Source organism: Brachionichthys hirsutus, chromosome 22 (assembly GCF_040956055.1).
Source record: "Brachionichthys hirsutus isolate HB-005 chromosome 22, CSIRO-AGI_Bhir_v1, whole genome shotgun sequence".
Classification (NCBI taxonomy): domain Eukaryota; kingdom Metazoa; phylum Chordata; class Actinopteri; order Lophiiformes; family Brachionichthyidae; genus Brachionichthys; species Brachionichthys hirsutus.
The window spans coordinates 7205563-7233548 of record NC_090918.1 but is presented as its reverse complement, the minus strand read 5'-3'; the positions used below and the strand labels follow the sequence as shown (position 1 = coordinate 7233548).

At 46.5% G+C, this 27986-nt stretch overlaps 1 protein-coding gene across 1 annotated transcript in view; it reads left to right on the top strand.

Moving 5' to 3' along the window:
• The window catches only part of plxna4 (plexin A4), a 132352-nt gene that overhangs the window by 87001 nt on the left and 17365 nt on the right, over window positions 1-27986 (top strand). Inside the window, exons 5-21 of the mRNA XM_068755252.1 lie at window positions 3918-4041; window positions 6810-6963; window positions 8989-9088; window positions 9198-9312; window positions 14268-14468; window positions 15040-15136; window positions 16826-17016; window positions 18584-18735; window positions 19781-19904; window positions 20063-20199; window positions 20385-20552; window positions 20677-20770; window positions 22018-22254; window positions 22447-22593; window positions 23274-23508; window positions 23705-23847; window positions 25349-25617. Coding sequence (XP_068611353.1) covers window positions 3918-4041; window positions 6810-6963; window positions 8989-9088; window positions 9198-9312; window positions 14268-14468; window positions 15040-15136; window positions 16826-17016; window positions 18584-18735; window positions 19781-19904; window positions 20063-20199; window positions 20385-20552; window positions 20677-20770; window positions 22018-22254; window positions 22447-22593; window positions 23274-23508; window positions 23705-23847; window positions 25349-25617 — 2688 coding nt within the window. The remainder of the gene's footprint in view (window positions 1-3917; window positions 4042-6809; window positions 6964-8988; window positions 9089-9197; window positions 9313-14267; window positions 14469-15039; window positions 15137-16825; window positions 17017-18583; window positions 18736-19780; window positions 19905-20062; window positions 20200-20384; window positions 20553-20676; window positions 20771-22017; window positions 22255-22446; window positions 22594-23273; window positions 23509-23704; window positions 23848-25348; window positions 25618-27986) is intronic.

Here is a 27986-nt window from a genome sequence, read left to right as displayed (position 1 = left end):
TCCATACACTACGTCGTGATGCATGGGTAGCAGAGCAATAGAGTTTTCATTCAGACTAAAGAATGCAAGTTAGACATTATTTGCGTATTTGTATTATTTGCTGTTATGTGTGTTGTATTTGCCCGCATGTTCAGCCGCGTGTTTCCTACGCGTTCGATAGAGCCGAGGATTGCAGGCCCTCGGCTTTGCGAGATTTTAATAGCTTTCATTTCACAGACTGCTTGACCTTCTTCGTAGCCCCGCATTAGATATGCATTACACCTGAAGTCTCACATGGCCGGCTACATCTGCACCCTCTCTTTAGTATATTCCTTTCTCTGTGTTCCCGTGAGATTTTCAACCTTCACCCCACCGGTCAAGACGAGCGCGAGCCACGAGGGCTCAAACCCGGAATTCTACTTTATCTCTATGACTTTGGAACGCCAAAAGAATACTAGATGTTTTAGGCTGGCCATGGTAATTGTGTTTAGCTTTTATTGCCATGCCATTGTGTTGCTTATAAAGTTTATCCTTATAAATACTGGTAATATTATTTTTTTTTCCCGCTGCTCTGAGTTTCCACCGACCTTGTTCTAAACCCTAACTCTATTTCAAATAAATTATAGGTTACTTTTTAAAGAGACTGTAATCTGATGTGCTTCCCATGGCACAGTAAATCAACTCATTATTATTCACATTTTTTTTGTTTTCTGTGTGCACAGAATGAGATATATTCTCATATTCGGAACATGAAATAATGAAATGAAGCATCCATCTATTTTTGAAAGGATTTATCAGCAGCAGGTCGAGAGGCTAAAACTTTCTCTGCCTTCCAAATTTTTCTCCTCTAATTCTCTGTCACCTTATCAAAGGCTGGGAGAAACAAGAGGGCTGATTAGTTTCCATTCAGGCACAATTTAGTCGCTCTCTCATAATAATGCTTTGCACAACAGCAATATTCACTAAACCAATAACAAAATCTAATTTCCCACAAGAAGGAGCAGCAGTAAGGGCTTTTTAAGGATCATTTGAAAATGATGTCACTTTGATTTCTGGGATTCGTGAAATGGTTTATTCGAGGACGGGAATGTTGTGTATTATTACAAATGATGCAATCTTTTTTTGGCTTTCAAGGTCTGTTTGGATGGTAATGTCACGCAATTATCCAGCGCTTTGCTCTGATGACGCTCACCTCTTACATAAACTGATGTCTTTTCACTGCAGCCTAAATCAGACAGCGCAGCTACATAAATTCCCCTTCACGGTGGCGTCGGCATTCGGGTTGATCAAAATCGAACTTGTAAATATCTTGCACACCGGTGGGAGATTCGGTCGAGATACAGGACCGTTAGCACGGCGGCGTTTCTGCTTGTGCATGCAGCAGAATGAGAATGTCTTTATGAAGCAATACAAAAAAGAATCAAAGAAGAGTTGCTCTTTTTTTTGTGGGGATGTAACACACTCCCCCCCGTGACAGTGGATTCATTGAATATTATGTGAAACCCTTCTGTATTTTTTTTTTATAGGAGCATCATTGTCCAAACCTAAGGGACGTAAAGAGAAGGAAAAAATATTCCTTCTTCTGTTGAGGGACATTCCCTGTACAGCCCATGTCTGGGATGTCAAAGCTAATAATTTGACCTGCTGGTTGTTTCATCTTGCCCAGCAGAGTCTGTGACCTTTTGACCCTGAGAAATGCCAAGGAATTATGGTGAACTGGTCAACAAAGTCTTATGCACAAGTATGTAATGAAGCTCGGCGAAGGAGAAGCATCCAAAGAATGCAAGAGGGAATGCTGCGTGATGCCGAGCCAGCTCTGAAATATTCCTTCTCCCTTCGTATTTAACCCCGTGTGTCTCTCCTCAGGCTAGTCTTTAATTCAAAATTTGAATTGACATTTCTCTGAGATATTCACCCTCTGCATATGTGAAGTTATGCTTGAGTCACTGAGTAATTAACAACTCTCTGTGAATTCCAAAGTGGATCCAGCTGTCTTTGTCAAGTCTGGGCCAAAGATGGGTGTCTGGTAACCTTGGTTGCCTTGGAAACTGTGGGCTATTCTACCGTCCCAGCTTCCCCATCATCTGTCCATGCGAGCAGCCAGTGAAACGTACGGTAGTAAGTAGACAGAGGGAGAGATTGTCCTGCTCACAGGGTCACTTGTGACCTTGGGCAATGACCTGGAAGTGACTTGGATCACATTATTCAAATTTTGAGAAGCTCCTTTACGGGAAAGGGATGGAATGGAGGGATGGAGTCCACTGGACAGTGCCAGCCCCAGTCTGTATGACCAGTCGCAACAGAAGAGCAACACGTAGGCCCCAAAAATGTACAAACGTTTATCTAACAAGTTCAATCAATATTGTAATGCAGACAGCGTAGAATTAGACAGCGTAGATTTAGGAGTAGATCAGCAGTAGATCAGCAGATCAGCATCCACAGCTGCAACAACTGCCACTGTGATTGCCCTGGGTAGGCGGGGCTAAGTAGCCTGGGAACACTGGCCAGGTGTTTCCAATGACACAATGCCAACTCGGCTCCGCCCATCCGAGGACCTGCAAAGCAGAGCAAAGAGACCGAGAAGGACCACGAGACCCTGGGGGGGCAGTCACACCAGTATGGAAGTGTAAACAGCGGACCCGTGGGTCTGCGAGGGACGACGCGGAAGTGTGTGGCGGTCTGTTTACTCACGCACGGTAGCCAAAAGTGTGCATTTGTGCCGTTTTGTGTGTGAGCTGTTTTGCCCGAGGGTTCTAAATATGATGTGGTCTTATTAAATCAGTGCTAGAAGGGGAGGAACAGACAGGCGCGATAGAGGAGCACAAAGGAGCCCAACGCGATTAAACCGCTGCTCAAACCAGCTTAGCAGCGAAAGCTTCACAGAATGCCGACAACGGCTGCCTCCCTTTTAAAGCTGGCTTCTTCCTCGCTTTCTTCTCTTTCCTGCACTATTTACCTCCTCCTCCTGTTTGCTCCTTCTCTGAAACAGATTATTTTCTTTCTTTGCAACACGTTTAGGCAGCTTAACTTTACAATGCTCGTGTCAGATCAAAAGCCACCTTCTCCTCGGTTTCCCCAATTCAGGCTGAGAAAAAAAAAAGATGGAGGCTCCTTGTTGCGTGAGGTATTACTGTATCTCAGACACCAACCGCCTCAAAGGTCTCGCTCCCTTTTGTCCAGTACATCCTCTTTCTTTCTTTCTTTTTCTTTCTCTGAAGAAGTTTCTGAGCAGGGTTACCAGGTTGTTAATTGCACAGGAAGTCTAAATCAATAAGGGGGGGGGGGCTTGCGTCAATCTATGAGGGGATTATATGGGAACGAGAGTTTGTTTGGTTGAGTACGTGTTGAGAAAAGTGGAAGGTTGGTGTGATGTGAGAAACTTATGTCCCAAGTTTCTCTGGACTATGCTGTAATAAAAACAAATATATATATATATAATCTCGCTCTTTGCCCTGTTGTTCTGTGCAATTTTGATGAATAGTGTTTTAAACAGGAGCCATCAAAGTCCTTTTACAAAGGCCCTCTAAACCCCCCCTCGTTGGACTGGATTAGACCACCTGGTGGGGTATTAAGAGGCAGGGGAATCCATCTCTGCCCCTGTGAATGCCAGTCATGAAGACGGCGTTACAAAGGCGAGGCCTACCTCTTTTTTTTCAACAGAGCAGGTCCACTTCCCCATATAGAGCAAGCATTGTTTTAAATGCCACTGCGCCCAACCCCCCCCCCCCCCCCCCAGTGGCCGGGTTTCCCTTCACCGGAAATATGGGAAATGTGTCCATCTTCTTCTGTTAAACCGGCCGGACGTTCTTCTTTTCCCAGGTGCCAACAGGTGGAACAAGTAAGCCCCGAGATCAGGTTACTGGATTTATGTGGTGTGTATTTGCCATCCGTGAATAGCAACCCTTTTTCTTTTTTTTTTGTCTTCTTTCCCCCTGCAGGTGTACCAGAAAAGAGAAATGCGAGCGCTCGTCGGAGCCCCGTCGTTTCGCCTCGGACATCAAGCAGTGCGTGCGTCTGAGCGTCCACCCCAACAACATCTCGGTGTCGCAGTTCAGTGTCACGGTGAGTGGAGAAGATGCAACTCTTTGCGTGTGCCAGGACGCAAATGACAGCAGCGACCTGCTGTCTAAACGCTGTAAGCAGGAATGCACTTTAAAATGAAACAATCCATTCAGTGTATTTTTCTGCCAGACGTGCGTGTTTCTGGTGAGAAAATCTAGTCTGGCAGATTGACAATATCACACACTTAAGCATAGTTTTTAATGAGATGTAATTACGCTCTAGATGCTGATTGGTAGCCGGCGTTAACGCCGTAATCCTGATTTACATTCTTTTACAGCTTGCCAACTTGGATCCGTCAAATCCTGAGCGCGCAACTTTCCATCCCGTCTCGTGAATCGCTCTCCCGACGAATGTCCACAATCGGCACACGGTTTTAGCGTGCGACGGTGTTTCATTGTGAGCGTTGGCAAGCGAATGCAGCACCAGGCATTTCATTCCAACACGGCTGCATTATTGCTTTGCCAGGAGCTGTGATACATTGCAGCAAAATATATTCAGCAGAAATCTAACATTTGTAGGGCTTTTTATTTTTTTATTTTTTTCATCATCGTCTTCAACTCTTCAGCAGAGTCTGTGGTTGCACTTTTCCCTGGAGAGTGTGTATTATTGGTTGGTGGGTTCAAAGCCCACTTCCCAAAGTTCGGTGCCCACAGAGGAGACGCAGGGTCGGATCGCACACTTTTAGTGACTGGGTGCAAACATTTTTGACAATGTTTCCAGCATTATTTTAATTTTTCTTTGTAGGTTTTATTCAAACTTTACCAAAAAGGGTCAGATGTCTGACGTGCCCTGAACACATCGTATATTACTATATCTAATAGCTTTGAATCTCAGAGCCAAAGTGCATAAATATCACAGATAATTCTCTGAGCTCAAGCCTGTTCTTCATCTCTGTTTGCAGTGACGGTCACATGAGAGTCACATGATCTCTGCACCGCAGTAATGATATTCATTGTGTGTGTGTGAGAGAGAGTGTCTTTAGGGAGCATTTAACCTTTTCTCACCAAACAGGCTTTTACCCAAAGGCTATCTTCCATCCAAGTGATTGCAGGGTAGAGTTCCCTCCCTGACCTTTGTGTCGTCAAACACTTGTTTGGACGGGAGCTGCAAACACACTCCATATGAGGAAGGCTATAATTTCATTTACATTTAACAAATTGTTTTTTTTACGTTTATGAAGTCGATCCTCGGCTCGGGCGTCTCCGTATATTTCAACACTTCTTTAAAATTGAATTAGCTTTTAAAAGAAATTCTGACAAGCCACTTGCAGCTAAGGCTCTAATTTGCACATATTGCGTCACATATCCTCCATTAGATGCAACGTTTAGTGAACTGATGGGGCCGTTTGTGTACCAATGTGAGCAGGTTCCCTTTCATGTTTATGCAGCCGTGCTTCACCGTAAATTCCCAAGGTCATAAATGTGTTAAGAAGTTAAAGATCTGCCTCTGGGAAGGGGTGACAGGAAGTGCATGTTCTGGAGTAGTTCTATTTTCTTGGAAAAGTTCAGAGACAGAGGGGTGAGGTTAGAGGCTCGCAGAAACATGATTTAGCGGTTAGCATCGACTCTGCCAGGACATACGCAAGTGGGAAACACTGTTGAGACAAACCAGGACCGGACCCACTTGGAGTAGAGCTGGACTTGATTTTTACTTCATTCCACAGGAGTGGGAGAAAATCTGGGGGATTTTACACTATTCCAAACGTAACTGAGGCAATTGGAGGTCCCGGCTGAATTCTGATCGGATGTGTAAGAGATGAAGCCCCGTCGTGCATCGTCTGCCACGCGTTGGCGGCTGCGTGTCGCTTCACGTCGGGCCGTCATTAAACAGCAATATAAAAACCGCTCGGGTCAGCCCTATTCCGCTGCTGATGCAGCTCCACATCACAAGCGAAGCGAGCCGTGCGCTTCAAATCAATGCCTTGACCAAGGCCTGTGGCCGATGCGCTTTCCCATCAATATGCATATTTTGATCTTGACCCCACTCAGCCCGGCTTCACGGCCATTCGTCCTCGGTATTCAATGACATGGCTTTTTTTTTTCCTCACCTTATATTTTCTTTCCTGCTCTTCCACTTTGAAGTTAGTTTTCACAAAGGTGCAGAGAAAGCTTACGCAGCTATTTTGCATAAAGAGGGAGAGATTAGCATTCTCTCTACATCCCACCCTGTCCAGCAGCCTGTGTCCTCCTCTTCTCTGTCCTTTACTTTTTTCACCTCAGTCTCTGTCCTCTCACCCAAAATTCCCAAACTCTTCCTTCTTCCGCTCACCTCAATTTTTCTCTTTTCCTTTACACTCTCCCGTTAATGACTTTTTTTCTCTCTCTCTCTCTTGCCAGAGCCGTAGAGTTCGAGCACGAAAACGGAATTTAAAATGAATCCACCTTATCGATACCATCGATGGCTTGTGGTTAAACGTACAGGTTATCATATACGTATATAGAGTGCTTCCATATTGTTTGGATATTGTTTGGATAGGGGGGTAACCCCCCCCCCCCCCCCCAAAGGTCACCCTGCAGATTGATCTTTACTCATCTTGGAAGTGTTCTGATCACAGATCTGGGAGTTTCAGTGCTGTTATAATAAAGGTTCGGGCTCAGATGTTTAACTCTGTAATAGTTGCAATCTTAAAATTAGCTTTATCAGGTCTCTCATTGTGCTCCCGCTACGGATGTGAATGCGAGTCTTCACTGAATTTCACTTTGGTTTGTGTTGCCGCGGCTCACCACGAGGGCCACTTATATCTTTCATTGGGCTATTTTTTCTTTCAGTTGGTGTTGGAGGCCCACAACGTCCCAGAACTTTCTGCCGGGGTCAACTGCACCTTTGAGGACCTGGCTGAGATGAGCGGCCTGGTGGAAGGAAATCGGATTAAGTGCTTCTCCCCCGCCGAGAAGGAGATGCCACGCATTGTTGTTGACAAAGGTACTAGTGGACGTTTGAAGAAAAAAAAAACAATGCATTGTGAGCTTATGAAGGAAGTCATGTGATCAGGTTTTCACGTTTTAGAAGCCTTCCTAGGGGAAGTCGGCAACAAATTTGTGTTTTCTTGTTGCCGTCAGCAACTCGGTGGGCCTTGGAGCTTTGCCCTAGGAAATGTTTTGTACTTTAAACATTGGCTTTTGTTTTGGTTTTTTTGCCTGATGTGGGATTTATTTACCACCCTCCCCATCAAAGTGGGTACGCTCCAGGCGGGAGTGATGGGATAACCCTAGTTGAGAAAATAATAACATCAAGCGGCACAGCTAAGTGTTGTCGTTTTCTTTCTTTCACTCCACTATTCCAGCTAATTTAGTGCCTCGAGAGGAGATTCCACACAGTGTCATTGTCTCCGTAAGTCCCAAACAGCTTCATGAAGATCCATCGAGCAGTTTTTCCGTCTAAATAAAAATAATGCGATCATCCATCCTCAGAATTTAGACACATCTCATTTTTCTTGCCCAAAAAGCAAACATTGTAAAATTCTAGGTTAACTACAGGTGTTTAATCATTCTAGTCAATTCAAATAAGGGCCTTTTAACCTGCCAAACTAGCTTGAGTGCCTGGATGAGGATTCTTTTTTTTTTTTGTCATGCTTTTTGGATCATAATTTTTCCACCTTCCATTTAGAAAATTATCGTTTAGAGTTACAGAGAGCTGAAATGACCAGACCATCGTAAAATTTAAAATGCTGGGGAGACCTTTTAGGGCTCACCTTCCTTAATTTATTCATTGGCCCCCTACATTAACAGAAGCCTCACACACACACACACATAAGCTGCTAATACAAAGACAATGGCGCATGTACAGATGTGAGGCTGACATGGAGCCTGAGGGCGTCTCCAGGAGATTTAAAAACATGTCTTGAATATTTTCCATGTCAGCTTCATGGAAAGCTGCTGATGTCGCAGTCGTGCGAGAACATGTGGGTACCGGTAAATATGCATTTTCAGATGCCAAGAAACAAAGCAAAATGAAGCTAACAGCAGCCCCCCCCCCCCGAAAACACACATGGTTGCGTTACAAAGAGGGAAATATTCCACATTCTGTGCCTGCATTTGAAACTTTTATCCTCCAATTTTACCAGTCCTCATTAGTCTAAGCTTGGCTCAAAAGGAGAAAAAGAAGGGTAGACTGACGGATGGAGAGAAGAGAGAGAGAGAGAGAGCGAGGGAGGGATAGGTAGTGCTAGCAGGCTTCAAGGTAACATTTAGGTTGCCTAATTAGGACAGATCCGTTGTCAGCGGTGCTTTACTGTGATTGATGAATGATTCCTTCTTTGTAAGAGAGATGGAGGGGGGGGGACACTGGGGAGAAGAAGGAGTCACAAGTGTGGGAGGAAAAGAGGAGACTGCGTCTGCGGGGAGAGGAGTGGGGGGGTTGCAGAGGTGTAGTGGAGCAGGAGAGGAGTTAGATGTGTGCATGTGCTGTTGAATTAAACATGAACTTCTTCATTAGGACCAGACAAAAGGACACACCAAATACAGATGAGCCGCGCGCTCGCAATCATGCTGAAACAGACACACACACACACACACGCTACACACTCCCCCCTTTACCTTGTCAAATACACCGTCAAATACGGAATATTTTCCATCCCGAGGGATGTCTGTGTGTGTGTGTGTGTGTGTGCGTGTGAGAGCGGGCGTTGGAAGCCTTAACCCAACAAAAAAAAAGCAACCCCTTCCACGCTCCCTCTCTCTCTACCGCTGCAACAGGCTTGAGCACCTGTGGCTCAAAGCGGCGCAGTCGTCTTTCCTTCATGGGAAAATCGGATGTGACTGGACGCTGGAAAGAGACGCGTGAACGAGTGAAAAATGATTATCATGGAAGCGGCGGCGCTTTAGGATGTGTCTGGTGCGAGCATCAGCATTATAATAAGTTTGAGGATAATGCCAGTGATTTTCCTTTGGTCAATGCTCCTTCACTTGTGATCAAACGATTGATCTGATTGCAACCTGTTTTCTCTAGGCGACCACCAGATCGTGCAACTTTATCTCAAGTCCAAGGAGACCGGCCTGGCCTTCGCAAACACCAGTTTTGTTTTTTACAACTGCAGCGTGCACAAGTCGTAAGTCTCCGTCCGCTGGTATAGCTTTTCATATGAGTAAGCAGCAAATATTCAGCTTGTGTATGTCGACGCTTATCGCCATCTTCCGTCTTTGCTGCTGTCCACCCAGGTGCCTCTCTTGCGTCAGTAGTCCCTACCAGTGCCACTGGTGCAAGTACAGGCACGACTGCACCCACGACCCCCGAACATGTTCCTTCCAGGAGGGCCGGGTCAAGAAGCCAGAGGTGAGTCCCGACCCAAAATGGCTTCAATCGATTTGCTCAGTCATCCCCGCCTCCTGTGTGTGCTCGTAGAAGGGTTGAGTTGTCAGGAGGGCCCTAAATTCCCCTGGAGGTGCGAGCCTTTAGGCTCGAAAGATAATCAAAGTGTAGCCCATTAAGATCCAGACAAATTATTCCCTTGATTTTAACTGCTTCCCGGCCCCCGGCCGTCCTCTTTGCGCCGAGCCAGCTCGGTGATAAAACACAGTGAAATAAATTGAGGGGGGAAATGTTTGGCTGTGTAGGACTAATGCCCATCCTTCTAGGTTTCACATGCAAAAAAAAAAATGTTGCGTTCAAAGGATTGAGACACCTTTCGGTTGTCGTGCTTCCATCTGGCGCGAGCCCCTTGGCATGTCTCGCTCTCGACTGCACATCAAAGGGCAGAGGAAGAGTAATAAAACATGGCCATTTCCGCTGGCCCATCCCTATTCCCTGCGACAGCTTATTCTGTGTGAATTATCAATAATATTGGCAGCCGGTTCTGTTCCCGACGAAGCGGAGCCCGCCGCAATTAGGCTGCTCTGCTGCAGAGGGCAAGCCACTCGCTGGATGGGGTGCATTCAATGACTCCTCCAAGCCCACCCACTCCTCTTCCGCCTCAGAGCCCCAGATGTCAGAGGGCGGCGCATCGAGGTAAAGGGGACGTTTAGGGTGTGCACCCGTGCGTGATCTCAGGTGTGCTTATCGTGCTGTTTTTCTTCTTTCCCCGTGCCCTGCCAAAAATCAGGCTGGTTTTCTTGTGGAGGTTTTTACCGGGACTTAGCGGCCTGCTAATCCTAGCCTGAGGTGAACCGTGATGAAGATCACTAGTGCTCATGTCTGGGTTGGCGGCCGCCGTATGTCGGAAGGGACAAGCTCAGCCAGATTGCCTCCATTGATGAGCGGTCTGCTCTCAATTGTGTTATTCCGCCCATGCCCCCCCCCCCCCCCCAAGCCATTCAGCCTGCACAGATATTATTTTCTTTTTCCGCCTTTTCCATTATCCATCCAAACCTTCTCCATAGTAGGTCCTTTTGCGGGTTTGCCTTTTCCAATTAACTCAGGGGCTGCCGGTCAATATTGACTGAGGATAATAATGTGTGAATCATCTCCTATCGAGACTGAAAGAAAGCCATAAAATCAAAGCGGGCCCTTCTTTTTTTGATATGTTGTTTCAGAGAACGCAGGTGCTTTTAAGGCTTATTGAAATTTCTGCTGCTCCTAATTAACCCCTTTAATCCAAGGTCATGTATTTGCTGCGAGATGTTTTTTTTTTTCTGGGTCACTGCCGTAATTGAATGTTTCAGACAAGCACAGTCACACAGTCTTTGTCAAATTTCACTCGTTCTGTGGAACAAGACGGCCTTTTTTTCTGCTCCAGATGACCTTTTCTTGTGTACTATTACAATTAAGGGATTTGCGGCAGTGATCTGAATAATCCCTTAACAATATGCTAATGATCAAGACCAGGGAGATCTCCCCACTGGTTGAGCTCGTTATTAGTATGCGTGGCCGGATAGTGTTCAAGCTAAGCCTTTTTATTTACTCCAGCAAATGATGTGGGCACTCGGATCAGATGTTTGCTCGCCGCATCTCAAAGACTGATCTGTTCTCCTGAGAGAAGTCATGCGTTGACTTTTAACCAGCGTATTGATCACTTTTTATGACTGCATCTTCCATCCCTTACCCACAGATCGGTGATCTGAACGCTTCCTGTTCTCTTTGTCCTTCCATTCCTACTTTGTCTGTCTGCATCATTCGCAGGTGATTGAAATGATTTGATCAAAGAAGTTAAATGCCAGCTTTAACAGCTGTTGCTGTATTGGACGGGGATGGCAGAGGGTTGGATTCATAGACAAATCAATGGCATCCACAGGAAGTGACTGCTGAGGAGTCAGTTGAGGACTCACAACCTCGGGGAACTGTTGAAATGAGGAATGAAAATGAAAAGAAATTGACAAAAGGTTCCATGAGAACCAAGTTATCAGGAAATTTGTGGCTAATTTACCATAGCGATTCAATTGGATGATGTCAAAAACAATCTCGAAGAAATCAAACTTTGCAGGGGGATGGATAAAAAAAAATGCGAGGAGAGGACAGATTGGGGTTTTAAAAAAAAAAAAAGGGAGGACAAGGTGAGGAGCAGCAGGGAAGGAGGAAGAATGAGCAACGAGTGGGAGACTGTCTTTGCCCGAGGCTCTTTAGATGATAAAACAGAGGCCAGTTAAAGGCAGCTCTTGGTAACCACGAGGTGTGTGTGTGTGTGTGTACGTGCGCTGCATGAAGACGCAGTATCCTCTTCATCTTCACACCTTACACTGCTATAATTACGGACCGCGCTCCCGTTCGCTCTCACGCTCCCTCCTTCCTCGCTTCGAACTATGCCAAGGGCTTTTACATTCACAGTTCCTAGCTCTGCTGCCGTCTCTCTGTCACTCTCCCCATCCCCACCCTTCACACCTCCCACCAGCCTCCAATTATCAGACCTAAGTAGGTCCTGGAGAAGAAGAAGAAAAAAACAAGTCAGAAGAGAGGAGCAGAGCGAATCAACGAGGAGTTTGTTAGAGAGCCGAGAAGGGTCAGCGAGCGACCGAGATAAGACGGCTGTATCGTGACCGGGACTGAGAATAAGATAAGAGGCCAGAGAAAACAATGAGTCAGCGATGGAGAGGAGGAGGAAGAAAGATAATTAGAGAGAAAAATAGGGTTCTAACTTAGTTTTCAGAAGTCGGGGCTTATTAAGAAGCCGCTTTTCTTTCTGGTCCTCAATTACCTGACTGTCGGACCGTTACTGAAGTTCACCTCGTCACCCGTTATCACATGCAAGGGTGTGTTTTGTCATCTCTCCTTCCTCTCCCAGACAGACCAGTTGTCTTTTCATCAGCCGGGTGGGGGCAATTTGCATATTAAGTGACAAGCACAAAAGCAAATAACAACCTGCAGCCACAGGAGCATAAATCCATTGAAAATGTTCTTTGTGATTTTGGTGAACTTTCTTTTCGAACTCCTCTAACAGGAAAGCAGGACCAGTTTTTTATATAATAGCGTCCTGATAGTTCTCACTTCTCTTCCTCCTCGTACGTCTCGCATTACATGTCAGGTGTATGTGAATGTGTGATTTTAGCGCGTTTTGGCTCTTGGCGTGGTTGCGAGGAAGAGGTGTAAACGGAAATAGCACGCTGATATTAGATCAACTCAATGCTAACATTAAGTCCTCACGGGTTTGACGGCGAGCGTCTCTGCCAACGCCGCCAGCATCAGCAGACGACATGCAAACGCTCGCGTGCGTGCATCCAAACCCGCTGAAAACGCTTGGCCCTCAGGAACCGTTGGCAACGCTCGCACGGTGTTATCTTAGTGTGTGTAATTATGTACAAACAGGAAGGACGTGATGCACCAACAGCGTGCGCTTGCTTGTAAGCCTCACTGCAATGGGTTTGATTCACATCGAAAAAAAATAAATACAGAAATCATCCGTTGCCATGACAGCAGATGATGCAAGAAATGCTGTCTGGCTCTGCAGCTCAAGGCGTTTATTTTATACACTGTAATGAAATTCCAAGGCTGTAGTTTCCATGAACCTGATCATGTTTATTGTCCCCATTGTTCAAGCGTCTTAAATGGAAGAGATTAAAAAAAAAAAACAGTGGGTTGCATCCCTCTTTGCTATCCGTCTGATTTCCATTCCCCAAACACGACCCTCCGTTCCTAGGAAAATGAGATTTTGGTGGCGGGCAAACAGACACGCGCCGCCGCCTCCTCCTCCTCCGTCACCGAACTCGCTCGCCCTTTTTTTTTTTATTTGTCATTTATCTATAATGACTTTGTGAATAGTGTCACGGAGTGCTCCCCTCGCTCTCAGCGCGCAGCCACCCAGTCAATCACTCAGCCTAACCCAATCAAGTGGCTTTTAATGAACTTCAAACAAGTGTTATCGCCCAGTTCACCGTGTGCTATGCTTCATTCCCCCGCAGCTCCAACCACGCAGGGGATCACCTTATCTCCTCTCCTTCTAGTCACCCTCCTTCCCTCTGCCTCTTTGACATGCCGAAGCTCATCCTGTCGCATATGTTTAATGGGTTTTTCTTTTTTTTCGGTTTCTCTGTTCTTTTATTGTTCCTCTTTCTCATTTGCTGACTTTTTCTTCTTCTCCATCCACCGGTCCTGAGTGGAAACATGAAACAGTTTCACCTCTCGCTTGTTCTCGTTCTCCACGTCCTCTGCTTTCCTATCCATTTGTCCTCTCTTTGTCCTCCTCTCTGAACCTGTCCTCTGTACACCGCGCTCAATGCAATCTGTCAGGAAGATAATAGGTGATCTATATTTAGGCAGCTCCCCGACCCCTTAATTGATTGGCGGTTAATTTTAGCCCTCCGATTTCCAAGTAACTCATATTTCTCTTCCTCATTTCATTCGCTCGGGAGATTTATTTCATCGTGGACGAAATCATATCTTTTCTGTTTCATTGGAGGATTCTCCTTTTTTCATTACTTTACACGTCAATCATGTTCTTTGGATACCCCCAGTGTAATTACTCTGTGTCTCCAAATAGATTTCACTGATCTCTTCATCATAATATTAATCCATATAAAGTCATTCCATAATTAATAGTTGTTTTGAAGACAATAATTATTTGCAGTTTCTATGCTAGCGCTAAAACCATGGCAGCAATGCTCAGATGAGCCACTTTTATTGGGTATTTATAAGTAGTCGGCACACGCAGGTGTATTTTGAGTTAAAACAAAAGCCTATATTCGATCATTTCTTTTCACATTCATATAATAGTTATAGACTTTTAGTGTACCTGATAATACTTCCAATAAAACAAAATTATATTGCAGGTTTTCATCAAGTGGTGTTAATCTCATTGGACCGAGAGGGACGAGTCGCAGCTCCGTGTCAATCCGCCCTCCAATTTTTTTTTATGTCTCTCCCAGGGCTGCCCTCGGCTGCTGCCGGCGGAAAGGATCCTCGTGCCGGTGGACGTGGTGAAGCCGATCACTCTCCGAGCCAAAAACCTCCCCCAGCCCCAGTCTGGACAGAGGGGGTACGAGTGCCTCCTGACAATCCAGGGAAACAAGCACAGGGTTCCTGCGTTGCGCTTCAACAGCTCTTCGGTGCAGTGTCAAAACACATCGGTGAGGATGAGTGGAGCGATATAGCCATCGAAACCCCAATGTCTATAAAAGATTGTCGTAAAAGTGACCAAGAATATTTTTCACGGGGATTCCAGTTGAGGGTTGTTCCTATTATAGTCGGAAGCCAAAAGCCTCCAGCTCATGCTCCATTCGCTGGCTGAATAATACATCGACGGCAATGAGGGACGAGCACGAGAAAGTCTTTGTGCTGGTCTTGATGCTGATCGCTCGTTGATACGCTAAATATTGTGCGTCTGCCTCCGTCTGTGGGAGTTGTGGGCATAATCGCAGCACAATCCAAATATTTTACTTTGAGCTGTGATGAAGGGAATCCATAATTTAGTGGGAAAATTTGATTCTGGCGCCGACCCGTCACGATGTCAGCGCCACAGGGCTTCACGTTCGTGAGCTCAGTGTAAGTTCATGTGTGCACCTTTTGTGTCTCCATCCACCTGTTGATGATCCGCCCGCCTTTTGTATTTGGATAATAGTCTATTTAAAGGAGCTACGCGGCTTCTCTCTGCCTTTATCTCCCCCCTTCTCTGTCCCTGTCTGGTTGCCATGGTGACAGTATTCCTATGATGGGATGGAGATGAGCAGTCTTCCCGTGGAGCTGACCGTCATCTGGAACGGAGATTTCAGCATCGACAACGCCGCCCACAACAAAGGTGAGCGCAAACATGAGCACGATTTGCATGCACGGCGCTTCAGATTGCTCTCTCACACACACACACACACACACACACAGTCTCTTACAAACTCTTACTTCACATTTGGACACAAACACGCTAAATCCACTGCCTCCCCATTTTTGCCCTTGGAGCCGGTCTCCATGGCAACAGGCGTGCGGTGTGCTGAGGTGAAGCATCCATCCCCTGATGCTTCCGTGAAGAGTGGTTAACTTTAACACATCCGCTCTTCCTCCGTCCTCCTGTCGGTCTCTCCGTCCCCTCCAGTGTCTCTCTGTTTATTCCATATGTCTCCACTTCTCCTTTCTGTTTCACATCTGGATGTTTCTCCTCCACTGAATTTCATTTTCTTGCCTCTTCTCTAATGTTTTTTCCCTTTTCGTTTCTGCCCCCCCCCCCCCCCCCCCCTTCTGTAAGCATAAATTGCATTTTTACCTGTCTTCCCTCCTCGTTTCATTTCATCTTTTTATCTCACTTTTCTGGCGCATGTTTGAACAGAGCAGTAAAACATAAAAAAAGGTATTATTAAATAATTAATAAATCTAAAAAATTTAACTTAGAATTTGGCTTCACAGAAATGCCTGGGAAATAATTTGATATTTTCTTTTTTCCCACGCCAGAACGCAGTTGCGTGCTGGGCTTACGGTTCTATGACAGGGAAACGACTCATTTTAACCAAAACGCAGAGTAAAAATTAGGAATGATTTGCACACATGACGCTGTGATGTAAGGCAACGCACGGTATTTATTTGTGTGCTTGAGCGGTTGTGTGTCTGCCCGTCTGGGGGGGGGGGAACACAAGTGCGCAACAAAAGTTAGTGAAAGAGAAGGAGATGCTTGAACTCCAGAATGCTCGACCCGACTCCTACATTTGTTTGCCTGTGGAGGAAGCGACTCCGAGGGCATCGCTTGATGGACGGATCTCGCACATGCATCTGATGCTAATTAAAAAAAGAGAATGGCTAGCCTGTTGCCATGGAGATATGTTAAATCTACTGGTGGGTGAAGCGGGAGGCAGCAGCGCCGTAAACTAAAGGTGGGGAGGGAGTGTTGGGATGCTGATAGATGGAGACAGAATGAGACAAAGGCTGCGTTAAATGTCGCTCTTAAAGCATTTGTTGTGTTGTTTGCATATTCAAACACTTATCGATCGACATTGAAAGAGTCTGCTCAACAACTTTCTAGTCTGTTGTGTGTTTGGAAGCGTTTGTCCATCATTTTAAGGCTTTTCCATTTGTGCTTGTATCTCCAGCCATTTGTAAAATGGCTTTCCGCACCCTCGCTCTCTCTCTCTCTCTCCGATGTCGCCTTCTTCCCTTCCTTTCGCATTTTTTTTTCTGCACAATTTCTCGAGTCACGGGTCAGAGGAGTCGAAGTCAGAAAAAGGCCAATCCTCTCTCTTTAGACTGATTTGTTCACGCGTGTGGATGGAATCATAGCAACAGTCCGACAATGACAGGGAAAGGTTCTGCAGCTTTTATCCGACATGAGTGGAGATGCTCCTGCCTGACATGTTTTCGCTGTTTTGTAAGCGATTCCTTGCTCCAGTTGCGATTTCGTATCAATAATGCGATTGTAGATGCTGCAATAATCGCGTTGACCCCCTCGGCAACCTGTAAATTCCCCGCGTTAATCAGCGTCTGCTTTCTGTCCTCCATCCTGCTACAGTTCATCTGTACAAGTGCGACGCCCAGCGTGGAAGCTGCGGCTTGTGTCTGAAGGCGGACCCGTTGTTTGGGTGCGTCTGGTGTAAAGGAGAGAATCGCTGCACCCTCAAGCAACACTGTCCCCACCCGGAAAGCCAGTGGCTGGAGCACAACGGCATCAACAGCAAGTGCACCCACCCGCGGATCACGCAGGTGAGACGAAGCGCACCTTACGTGGGGCAATAGTGGAAGGCATAAACAGAGGAGATGGATTGTAAACCGCGCTGTTTCCAGGAACCTTAAAGGCACCACGAGCCTGACCTAAATATCCAGCGATCGTGTTAACCTGACAGGTTACTGCACGGTTTTATTATTTCACCTGAAGCGGGATGAGCAACCAGAGGGTAAACGAGGGCCCTCTGGGCACGCAGGCCTGCTGGGTCTCCAAAAGTGAGAGCTTTTAATGACTTTATTTTCCACTCGTTGATCAGTCAAACCACTGTGATTATTTTTAACGCAGGTGACGTGACACTTTGTAGCCTCGATGCACTTATTAGAGATTTTGGATCTGTGAGACGCTCAATCATTCCCGCCCTGTGGTGTTTGTCTTCACCCTGAGCGCTGGATTTATTACTGGAGATGGGTGCAGCGTTTCTCCTCGCATCCCCGAGGCTGCAGCAGGAACACATTGCAGCCCCATAAAGACCGTCTGTGGGTGAGGAGTGAGGACTTCTCCGGGACGACCGGAGCCGTAATACATTGTAATACGCTTCATTAGAGCGGAAAAAGAAAGGGAGAGAAATTATTAAGTATTTGCCTCAACCCAACCATCAGTTATCTTGTCAGTGTCACAAATCTAATCAACGCCTCATTGCCTCTTTCTCTCTCTATTCCCCCCCCCCCCCCCCCCCATCCCTCATATTTGCTAATAACATGAGAGCTGCAATATATTGTACGCAACCTTTTTTTAATTGCATGTATTGTATGCCCTGCTCCAAAAAGGCTTTATTTTCTATTAAGATATCATCAGGGAGCTGACCCCCCCCCCCAGGTGGAAGTCACATGGCTTGCGTATGGATGACCGAACATGAGCTGGGTCATTCAGTCGGCTTGGTTCTTTCAAGCCAATTTAGTTTAGGTCACTTCCTTACAAAAAATAAAATACCCCCCCGAGCCTCAAGCCCGTTATAGCCTGTCAGCTTTAAACTGAGCAAAGAGGCAATGAGAGTTTTGGCCTCAGTGAAAATCCTTGGGATCACTATTTTTCAGGGGAAATGGTGACGCGGCGGTCTGCTCGGCAGACGGATAGAAAGAGACAATTCTGTGTCTGTCTCTAATGTCCATCCATCTGGACAGGCTTGATGATGTCTGAGTGTCACAAGCACACACACACACACACACAAACACACACACATATAAACTCACCGGCCAAAGAAACACTAGTGTGAGTAAAGTGCTGATGGATGTTGAAGCCGCCTCGACAACAGTGAGAGATGCTGCTGATAAATCAAAGGACACTGCGATTACTGCAAAGGTCTGACCCAGGGTCAGCTGTGGAGTTAATCCCCGCCTCAGCTATCACTTTCAACTGCTATTCTGTTTTTTATTGTTTCTGTTCAACCTCCGTTCCTCCCGCCCGCCGGCAAAGTCATCTTTACCGAGAGGGGAGATATGGAGCATTTGTGCAGAAAACGTTTCAAAATGAATTTGAAAGCAACTGCGTGGCCGTTAATCGCCGGCTTTACTGTGCCTTGAGCTGCTGCGTGTTGAATTTCAACAGATCACCCCTCTACGCGGCCCCAGGGAGGGCGGCACGCTCGTGACCATCCGTGGCGAGAACCTGGGCCTGGATTTCCGAGAGATCCAAGGGAACGTGAAGGTGGCCGAAGTGGATTGCGCCCCCATACGCGAGGGCTACATCCCCGCTGAGCAGTAAGTCCTGCTGCACACCAATAAGTAGCAGCACTAAGCGACAAACAGACGTAGCCTCTCCTCGTGAGGCTGAAGCCAGTTGATAACGGTTATTAATCAATCATATACCCGTAATTATACTCTCGATGAGCTTTTCGTGCCGGTCAATCATCATTTCCTCCAAAGTGTACATCGTATGTATGGATGCAGTCGTTTCCTGCTGCACTGGGTCCGCGGGGAGAAGTCGCACTGTGATTTGGAGCGAATGCGAAGCAAAGATCATGCATTGAGAGTAACGTTTCTGCTTTCCCACTCCCCGTAATCCCACTGAGCGCACTTTGACCACGGCTGAACACTTCATGCCCGACAGGGAAACGAGAGATTTGAGTCACACACACACTCAGTAATGTGTTACCTGCCTTAACCACACAGAAGCGCCATAACAATTCAGCATGGCCAACTGAGTCAGCATTCACCTCGGGGTGTGTGTGTGTGTGTGTGGATTGGATAACAATGAGAGCGAGATTGCGATATCCTGATACGATACAATAAACGTGATGTAAATTGATTTAATCCCTAGACAATGAGAAATTAGTCTGATTAACTACAAACCGCCGTGGTAGAGTTCAAGAGATTCTCCATGAGCATCAAAGAACAAGCCAAGCCTCTATATTTCATAATACCACACACACACACACACCGTAATCATTTTTAGAAAGTTCAGAGACGGGGTTGCATCTAGTTGACATTTTGGTTTAATCCAGGGCCCGGGTTCCTTTCAGGTGCTGCAGATCAAATTATTTTAAACTACTTTGAAGTTGCCTTATCAACAGACCCAGAGCTTCTTATGCTAAGAAAGTAAGTTGTGTGCCAGCAGTTTTTAAGTAAAACGCTGACCCAGCAGAAGAGCTGTATCTGAGGTCACAAGTGAAATGACTGTTCCCTTTCGTTCTGCTTGTTCGGTGAAGTCGCATCTACATATGTGGTATTTCCATATATTTAAGTGTATCTGCTTCTTTTTTTTTTTTTGCATTCCAATATATCCGTTTTGATCGTGCGTTTCCAGGATTGTGTGTGAGATGGGTAAAGCAGAGAAGAGCCAGTATACTGGGAACGTGCAGGTCTGCGTCGGGGTTGGAGACTGCAGAGCAGAATTCAAGGCCAAGTCCTCCAAGTACTACTATTTCGTGGTGAGTTTTAATATTTGATTGCATGGGAAAAAAATGGTCAAAATCTTCTATTTACTGTGATATTACATGGGGAAACCACATACAGCATTTAGCTGCGTTTCAGTTAATTAACCTTCATTTCACCTTCCACTTCACTCATGACCCTCTCCTTCCATCAGATCCCAAGGATTATCAACCTGAAGCCCAACAGAGGGCCGGTCTCCGGGGGAACCATCGTCAACATCACTGGCAGTCACCTCGATGCTGGGAGTAACGTGTCAGTCACGTTCAAAGACCAGCCGTGCACTTATTTGAGGTTAGTAATGGAGCTGCCCAGAGTGGTTCCTCTCAGACACGCCTCTATTGAAGCTCAGTCTGAGTTGGTGTTAAGATGACAGGGGATACAACCAGCGGCTGAGATAAGGAACGTTATGCGTGGAAGCCTGGCGGCGAATCAAGGAGTCTCGGCATCAGGAATAAATAAAATATGTGTCACCTTAGGAGGGGCGGCCAGTGGCTCACCTGCAGAACCCACGCTTCCCTGAACGGCTGCGGGAACGTGCCCGTGTCTGTGAGCATAGACAAGGCTCACCTCCAGAAGGACCTGCGTTTTGAGTACGTGGAAGATCCGACCATCACCAAGATCGAGCCGGAGTGGAGCATCTCCAGGTAAAAAAAAAAAACACACACAAGGGCGGCTCATTTAAAACTAAATAAAGACATTTGCTTTGTGGATAGAAATGTCGGAAACGCAAGTAAGAGCAGCACATCTCTTTCTCTCTCTCTCTCATAGTGGGTATACCCCGATAACGGTCACCGGAACTAACCTGGACATCATTCAGACGCCGCTCATCAGAGCCAAATACAACAACCACGAGACACTCAACGTAAGTGATTGCAAACACAAACAAGTATGTACGTCCTCAAATACGAGAACTCCTTGTGGTTTATTGCGACCTAAACTAAATCCAAGGTTGAATACGGCAGGTCCACACCCTGCACACACACACACACACAGAGTCAATGACATGCTATTTCTCAGTCTTTAACTTTCCTTGTCAGCCCGACGACACAAAGGAATTCTGCCGTTGTGAAATGTGGAAGTCCTTCTCCTTTTTCTGGAGCGTGACTGAAATGCCTCGGTGCCATGTTTAGGTAAATGGGTCAAGGAAAAAGAACTCTGAGGGCGGGGGGGGGGGCATTGTGACAATCGACAGGTTGCATCTGCACCAACGGAGAAGGACGTCTTTCCTGTCCACACCTCTGTAACAATAGGGAAGTATCGACACCGATCTGAAAACCGCAGAGGTGGCCCCTTATCAAATTCTTCCACCCTCGATTCACCCTTTTGCCCAGGGGAGGAAAGATAGAGCCGCACAAGGGCCTCGCTGATCTGATTGAAAGAAGAGGGAGTAACAAAAGGTGGTAATGCTATCTTCATGGTCCATTCGAGCTTGACCTTGCACTACGTTTAGCATCTGTGCTCACGTATGCCTGCACGCAGGGCATTGTGTCGCAGCAACAAATGAAACGTGCCAAGGGGTATTTAGCTCTTACAGCTCAACTCTGCGCTGAATGAGAGATAAACAAGCAGAGAAAGCCAACGTTCTCTCGGGCAACGTTCAAGCACAAAGAGGAGTTTTCTGTTTCCAATGCATGGAGCATGCCGGCGATGTCCCGTCAACCTGGTGGGATTTGTTTGATGTTCAAGGAGCCAATTAGAGTGACAGCCAAACGACGGAGCGGCTGCATGGCAGGGGTTACTCTGATAATGTGAAATATCTGTGCAACAGAGAGGAAATGTCTCGAAATGAGACCCCGCGCTGCTGTTTGATTTTGAAAATGTCCCGAGACAAAAAAAAAAAAGGAACGGAGACGTCGGAGGGGTATTGACGTGCGATTGGTATGAAGATGACAGATCGGATCAAGCTGTACCTGGATTAGAGATGTGACAAAACAAGGAATACGATGACATTCTGTTGCATCATGTGTCAAACCGAAAGCAGGCTGTGGTTAAAAAGAAAGATGAGAAAGCGTTGCAGAATGACGGGGAAAGCAGTGAAGTGATGAGAAGGAGGGGAGGGGAAATCACAGTAACGTAAAAATCACCCTGCGCCCGTCTGTCTTCTGTCAGCTATGCCAGGTGCTCAGCCCGACGTCGATGCTGTGCCAGGCCCCAGAGCACATCAGTCTCGCCCGGCAGCAGCAGATGCCCGAAAGACCCGACGAGTTTGGCTTCAAACTGGACGACGTGCAGGCGTTGATGTCGCTCAACAGCACCAACTTCATCTACTACCCCAATCCTGAGTTTGAGCCCCTCAGTCTGTCTGGAGTGCTGGAGCTGAAACCTGGATCGCCCATTATACTTAAGGTGGGAGGGCAGATGTGGGAGGGCAGATATTTTTGACCTGTTCTGTTACACGGATGTTTAAGGATCACACATTTCAGCCTGTACAAATCACACAGATCCATATTTCACACCACAATTAAAGTTTTGTTTCGGTCTGGAATAAGTCTTTAATAATTCCGGCTTTAATTATCAGCTGTGGATTCTCTCCTGCAGGGGCGGAACTTCCTTCCGCCGACCAGCAGCGGTAACGGAAAGCTCAACTACACTGTTCTGATTGGCGAGAAGCCGTGCATGCTAACGGTGTCGGAGAGCCAGCTGCTCTGTGAGTCGCCCAACCTGACGGGTCGACACAAAGTCCTGGTGAGTGGCGCCGCACAAGCTCACAAAGACAAGATAAAGACACACACACACACACACACATTGAGACAATGAAAGACGGGCAGGCTGCAGCGGCGGAGGCAGACGGACCCACGAATCGATTGACAGTTTACCAGACAGTTGGACGTTCCTCGTGTTGCTGCAGTCCATCCATCTTCTTGTCGACTTGGAAGCTGCAAGCCTAATTCAATCAGCTGTTAAATCCCTGCTATTGCTGCAGCCATTACTCTGGAACTTTCAGCGAATGCCCAAATAAGGAAAGGCATGTACGCAAATCTCAAATCAATAAGCCTGTTTCTGCTCTGATCTCGAGCCGTACAGACCCAAAAGGGATTCTGAAAGTTAGCGTTGTATTTGATAAATACTTGTAAATGGTTTTCCCCCTTGAAGAACACCTTGAGAGTTTTTACTGCAAATCATTTCTCCTCTCCAAGGCTTAGGTTATTTAGCTTATTGTAAATAATACTGCAATAAAACTCAATGTACTTTTTGTATATTGAACCACTTGCTTCTTGTTTTATTATCCACACAAGATGCTATCATTCCACGCCTCCCCATGAGACGCTCGAGTGAAGCAAACCGAGTACGTTGTTTGAGATTTGAAACTGCGCTATTCATATACAGGAACTCTAATCTATGTCTTTATCGCTTGCTTCCATAAGGCCCGTGTGGGCGGCATCGAGTTCTCCCCGGGCGTGGTCCACATCACGTCCGACAGCCCACTGAGCAGCACCACCATCATCGGCATCGCCACTGCCGGCGCCATGCTCATCCTCTTCATCGTGGTGGTGCTCATCGCCTACAAGCGCAAGTCTCGCGAGAGCGACTTGACGCTGAAGCGGCTGCAGATGCAGATGGACAACCTGGAATCGCGTGTTGCCCTGGAGTGCAAAGAGGGTAAGTTAGTGGGAGTAGACAGATGAGAGGAGTCTGTCTACTCCTTATCAGTCTGAAACTTCTACTCGGAACTAAACTTGTTGATCAGTTTGATTAAAATAGTATTTTAGAGCATTCATGTCTGTATTTGTCCACTTAAAGCACAACTTCTTTTATTTCTGCTTTGGAAAACTAAACCGGTTTTGTACTTTTTCAGCTTTTGCAGAGCTTCAGACAGACATTCATGAGCTGACCAGCGATCTGGATGGAGCAGGAATCCCCTTCTTGGACTACAGGACCTACACCATGAGGGTCCTCTTCCCGGGCATCGAGGAGCATCCTGTGCTCAGAGATCTGGAGGTGAGATAGCAAAGCATGGCAGCCCTCGTATCGGGAGCCCGCTCTCGCCAATAGCCCAAACGAGGCCGCGCCGTTTTCTCTCTGCACCTTTATAAACAAATTAAAAGTCAATCAGCGGCAGGAAATCAAAAGTCATTTCTCCGCCGTGACGACGGTGATCGACAGCCGTAATTGAACAGGTCGTCTTGTTCCATTAAGAGAATGATGGCCCTCCGTTTCCCTGGCCTCGGGGTCGGCCGCTCCATCCCTGATGGGAATTTCCCAGTAATAAGCGATATTAATTATGTTTTAATTGGTCTAAATGTCAAACTGGATGAGAAGTATAATGTGGAATATGAACCTAATGAGGAAAGCAGCAGGCTTGTCTAAAGCGGGTTGATGGCTGCTTAATTGTTATTGATGTGTCAGAAAATTCAAGTCAAGGTTTCAACTGTAGGTTGAATATAGTTAAAAAATACCGCAGGCGACGGAACGTCTGATTGGGTTTACTGGGGTCACGCTGATAATTCTGTTTGGCAGTGGTGTATTTAAAGTCAGGAAGATACTGAAGTAGAGTTAAGCAGGCTTCTTGACCATTTTATTTGCTTTATTTGCTTCTTTTTTTCACACATTTCATATTTATGGGAACAGTTCTGCTTGCAGCAGTGGTTGTTATTTTTCACTGCAGCATTTACCAAACTTCAAAATCCGATGGGGATTTAATGTAGTTCTGAATAACTGGACTTTGCTTTATATCTGTTGGATCCTGCAGATCTAACATATATCAAATACGGCACATGCACAAAACGATCCACACCTTTTATACACATTTGCACATCTTTTCAGGCTGCATGAAAAATGACATGAAACTTTAACAGCAGCTCCCAGCAGATTGCAAGGTTCTCCTCTAGGAAATGAACATGTGCTGCCTGACGGCTGCGAGCGATGCCATCTCGAGCAACTGTTTCTGACAGATAAAAAAAAAAGAAGTAATCTCAAAAGGTGCAATTTATTGAAAACAATTGCGAAAAAGATGCATGTGCTGGAAGTGACTGGTATAAATGGAGCGGGGGGGGCGGACGGGAATTCACAACACTGCTCTCCCTTCCCGCTTTCATTAGTGTGGAAACACAGTGGCATCAAAGTAATAAACATTCCCTCAAGAGGCCGAGTGTTTCCTCGCTTTACTCTCAACCTTCCAAATAGATGTAACAAAAGCTTGAAGATGTTAAACTCCTCATTTCCTCAGATTGGTTTTTCAACCCCATATTTATTTTTGCTCACTTTTCTCTGGTTATACTGTGAAGATTGGCGCATTAACTCATAATAACATCACAATAACACTCCCAGAGGCAGTAGAGAGAGAGCAATTTATTGTTATGTCCTATGTCATGTGACTTTTATGTGTAACAATGCTGATTTTCACACGTTAATAATCCCGGAACCCGATCTGAAAGCAGGGGTGAAGAATGATCCCCGCACCGTCATCTTAAATAGACTTGTCCTCCCGTTTGGACCAAAGGTGCCGGGTTACCGCCAGGAGCAAGTGGAGAAAGGGCTGAAGCTCTTCGGCCAGCTCATCAACAACAAGGTCTACCTGCTGTGCTTCATTCGAACCCTGGAGGCCCAGCGGGGTTTCTCCATGAGGGACCGTGGCAACGTGGCGTCGCTTATCATGACGGTGCTGCAAAGCAAGTTGGAGTACGCCACCGATGTCCTAAAGCACCTCCTGTCGGACCTCATCGACCGCAACCTTGAGAGCAAGAACCACCCCAAGCTGCTCCTACGCAGGTAAGCGGCGGGCTCAAAGACAAAAAAAAAAAATGATGCAGCATCCTCACACAAGTTCTTCTCCGAACAGGTTTTTTTTTAAATGTTCAACCTTTTTACGACCAAGAACAGAAAATGCGAACATTAACTAACATCCCATGTTTCAATTATCTTCCGTGACCTTGAATTGCTGCCGCTGTCTCCCCCTCCCGCTCCGACTCAGATTAATTAGCAGATAATCGCATTTCAAATGGATCAAGTAGGACAAAAATAATAATTTATGTAAAATAAACAAAGTTCACTCCCAATCCTTTTATTTGGCGTTTGTAGTCGAAGCCTTAATGGCGTGTACTTGAACACGCCGCTGTCTGTAATTATGCTTCCTGCCTGCAGTGTTTGCTAAATATGGTGATTACAGCTACTAGCGTGAACCGGCTTCCTCCCAGCTGCCATGTATAATTGTGACGTGTGTGTGTGTGTGTGTGTGTGTGTGTACCGTATGTGAGGTCATGCAAGTGATGAAGACCGGGGCGGGGTCATCAAGAGAGGAAGGCCAAGTCGTTTTTTGGCATCCGACTGCCTTCGCCTCGTCCTACCGCGAGCGGCGTCTCCGTTGAGACGGCCGTGCCTTTGGACGGCGTCTGAAACTAGACACACGAGCATGAGGTCGCGTGGACGAAGCTGAATATCGCCCATTTGTTCCGTCTGTTCTTGCTCATTTTGAGTGTTGCACTCCTTCGCTGCCTCTCTGTCTGCTCTCTCTCTCTCTCTCCTTTATGGGTCTTATCGTCTGAACCTTGTGTCACCATCATCATCATCTTTACCTCCTCTCTCCCTTTTACCCTCTCACAGCCGCTCTTTCAATCTATACTTCCCGCTCTTCCTTTCTTCACTCTCACCCCCCCTCCCTCCTCTGTTTTTTTGATTGCTAAATCAATGCTTAAAGTGCATGAGCCATGGCACAGCATCTGAGCACGGCTACCCACTGCCTCCTCTTCCAAGAAATCTGTGTGTCTGTACTAGTGTTTGTGTGTGTGTGTGTGTGTGCACTCTCTCCACACACACACACATCCTTCCATCTGTCCCATCTCAACCTGTGCTGAAGCACAACCACCAGGCAAAATAACTAACGAGAGCCTTCCGCAACCATCTGTCGCACTCCTCGCTGCTTTCTCCTCCCTTCCCTCCGTCGCTCCGTTCCTTCCTCGCTCACCCCGACGCAATCCCACATCCCATCAATGCCGGGTTTAACGGCCTATCCGCGGACTTAGCTGTAATTTAGCTGGATTTCATTTCCCACAAATAGCAGCTCTTGTGTCGGCCGGTTTATGAAAGGCCGATAGGTGCTTCACTTGAGCTGTGCTTTGGTTCCATTGCAGAGGGTTGAAGACTTTTGTTTAACTGTCAGGGCAGGTTTTTTTTTTTTATTGAAGAGTATCTGTGCAGACTCGTGCGGGAGCAGTCGACCGAATCGCCGTCCCGTCGACAGCTTGTTGGCACGTACGACGGGAAAAACCAGCTTGAAATGGCATCTAAGGTCTTTAACTCATGTGATCGTCTGTAGTTTTAATAATCGCTCGCCAGAAAGTCTATCGATCGGTCATGCAGGCGATTCATTAAATGTCCCCCAGCGTCTTAAATGAGACGGAACAAGCAAATATACTATATATGTTGTGTTTGTGGGTTCTTATATATATGTAGCAATCTCTTATCAAAGATTAAACGTTTTCAAGGAGAGAACAGTGATTTAAACGTGATGCACAAATTACACTATAGAAGTAAAACATGCTGAAGCGTGGAAACTCATCCCTTCATTCCTAATAAGGGAGTACTAAGCGCTGCCCCCCCCCCCTTCATTCTCTGTGCCCGCATTGCCCTTCTGACCTGCTGCCAAGTGGGCAAGCCTGACCGTGCCAAACCACGCTGCAGCATTAGCCTGACCAGCAGCATCATTGTATCATTGGTCATTGTAATGCTAAATGCTCATGTCGGATGCTAAGCGCAGCTCCTCATTTATCCTTGGTCCCTTTTTAGACTGTGCTGTGATGGAGAGTCCGGCGGAAGCAAGGCATCAGTGCCAAGGCTCGGTATTACAGCAGGACCGGCACCTGCTGCCAGAAGCGTGCACGGACACACACACACTGAGCGCTAGTCCGGCACACGAATGTATTTTCTGAATTCGTGCGCAGCGGGACTAATTTGTACTCTTTCGCCGCCAGCGTTAAAACAGCCACACTTGTCCATTCAAACAGAAGCACATGAGCACACTATCTATTATTAGTAGGCGAGTAAAAGAAGAAGAGTGACGGTAAGGCTCGGCCAAGCCACTTTCCATCGCCATGTTCCTCTTTCACTGCTCCTCCCTTCCTTCCTTCCTTTGCGCCGCCTCC